Below are 2,306 nucleotides of genomic sequence, written 5' to 3'. Positions count from 1 at the left end.
AAAATTCCTAGAAACTTTCTATATTCTAGTCTAACACCGGACCGGAACTTGCAAGCCGCTAGTGAATGAACCATCGCCTTACTCACTGAGAACATAAGAGGCGATATGATCACTGACTTATCTTCGACCAATCTGAACGACAGAGAAGTGACTCTGACACAGTAAATAGCCATGTTCGAATTCGGGCGTTCTACGCGATTGACTCTCGGGTTTTCCAACTCGCGAGTTACGAGAGTTGATTACCCGAACGCTCTCGAGTCACTCGGGACTAGAGTTGATCGTACGAACGTTCTCGAGTAAATTTCCAATTCCAAAATGACAGCGCCAATAGACAGATTTGCAATTTATGCTTTTCTGGAAGAAATATTGAATGAAAATGATGACTATGAAGACAGTAACATAGCTCCAATTATTCCTGCATTAATTTCCAAAAGACCAAGTGTGCCAAAAGTGGAGGGTTTCACTGAGCTTGTGATTAATTTGAATGAAGAAGATTTTAGGTATCATTGCCGACTAAATAAAGAAACATTCATGCTACTTTTGGGAGAAGTAGAAGCATATCTGGTACCAGATGTTAATTACGTTGGTGGAGGTTATGATTCAGTTCCGCCTAAGAAGCAACTACTCGTGTTTGTGTGGTATTTGAGCAACCAATGCAGCATGAGAAATATAGCCTTCAACTTTAAGTTGTCAAAATCTACTGTGCATAGTATTGTTCATCACGTAGCAGGAGTTATATCAGCTTTATCATATAAGTTTATTCAATGGCCGAATAATCAAAGGAGAAGAGAGATAAAAGGAAAATTTACGAAAATACCTGACGTCATTGGTGTTATCGATGGAACACATATAAGAATAACGAACCCAGTTGGCAATGACCGGTCTTACTTGAACCGAAAAAAATTCTGCTCAGTAGTGTTACAAGTTGTGGTTGATGATATGTTAATGATTAATGATGTTTTTGTCGGTTATCCAGGGTCAGCACATGATGCCCGTGTTCTTCGGAATAGTCCCATTTATGAAAAGGCGGAGGACCATCGCATCTTCGAAGATGATGACCACTTGCTCGGTGACTCCGCTTACCCTGTGAAAAAATGGCTAATACCCCCATTCAAGGACAATGGACAGTTGACACCCCATCAGAGAAATTTCAACTACAATCTCTCTAGTGATCGACAAGTGGTTGAAAGGGCAATCGGCCACCTTAAAGGGCGATTTAGAAAACTCCGAGACATTCCATTCACAGATCAGTGTGGAGATAGGAGCAGGCTGATGCAACATATCTGTGAATTCATCATTTCGGCTTGTGTACTCCACAATATATGTGTGTTGGCTCATGATGACCTAGATCAATACATCGATTTAGAAGTACTGGGTGATGAACCAGGACACCAACCAAACGTCCTCATCAATGCGGCTGCTGGATATCAGAAGAGAAACCGTTTAGTCGCCATCGTAAATCGTTGATCCTGTATTGAAATTTGCTCCGAAAATACAGGCCTTATAAAGAGCTTCACAATAAACTTGTTTGGAATTTATTTAAAACATTTATTTTTAACTTTTGTAATAAATCCGATATTACAATAAAATAAACATTGAATAAAAAAGCTAAACTAGCAAAAATGTGAATTTTTCATCCACGCACTAAGATACGAAATACAATTATGTGGCCTAACTGGAACATCAACTAATTCAGAAACACCGTCAACGACTCACTGTTCAACTGACATGAACAATGTTTTTCAACAAATCTTTGAACATGATAATTATGAAAATTAAAATATGAATAAAACAATTATACAATGTTCTCAACGTATCTTTGAACATGATAATTATGTACATTAAAATATGGATAAAAGAATTATACAGTGTTTTTCAACGAATCTTTGAACATATGACCATTAAATAAAATATGAATAAAACAGTTATAGTTTTTGTTATGTATCGTTTTACGTGTACGACGAATATCGCAACAAATTGTGTTCATTCCTTATCCTTATTGCCAAAAAGTGAGAGGAGCTTATCAAATCGCTCCAACTTATCCTGATGTTGTTTTTCAGCTCGGTCTTCCCGTTGTTTGAATTGCTCTTTTTGATCTTCTTGGTAATTGGAAAGCCATTTCAGAACAGCAGTGGGTTGGCCTCTAATCCGCTTTTTTCGCCCTGGAACATCTTCACCCTCATCATCCTTCTCTAGTTCAATACTGGTATCGGCGTCCTCTGTATCTGCATTATTTTTACCCTGATTCTTAGCCATACACTTGAACTTTTGGGGGGCTGGGGGTTCTCGCTTTTCATTCGCCAAAG

General features: G+C 38.3%; 1 protein-coding gene across 1 annotated transcript; it reads left to right on the top strand.

The window, feature by feature from the left end:
- Positions 1-235: 235 nt before the first annotated feature.
- LOC126816028 (uncharacterized) lies at positions 236-1,511 on the top strand. The gene has a single exon (XM_050542162.2). It carries the CDS (start codon positions 316-318, stop codon positions 1,465-1,467), a length of 1,152 nt encoding a protein of 383 aa, XP_050398119.1. The 5' UTR covers positions 236-315; the 3' UTR covers positions 1,468-1,511.
- Positions 1,512-2,306: the final 795 nt, after the last annotated feature.

This window comes from Patella vulgata, chromosome 3, assembly GCF_932274485.2.
Source record: "Patella vulgata chromosome 3, xgPatVulg1.2, whole genome shotgun sequence".
In the NCBI taxonomy this organism is placed as follows: Eukaryota; Metazoa; Mollusca; class Gastropoda; family Patellidae; genus Patella; species Patella vulgata.
Note: the sequence above shows the minus strand (reverse complement) of the source record. Positions and strands in the feature narration are given on the sequence as shown.

Coding starts and splice junctions, on each gene's coding strand:
- LOC126816028 (XM_050542162.2), top strand. CDS start 316: ATGACAGCGCCAATAGACAGATTTGCAATTTATGCTTTTCTGGAAGAA.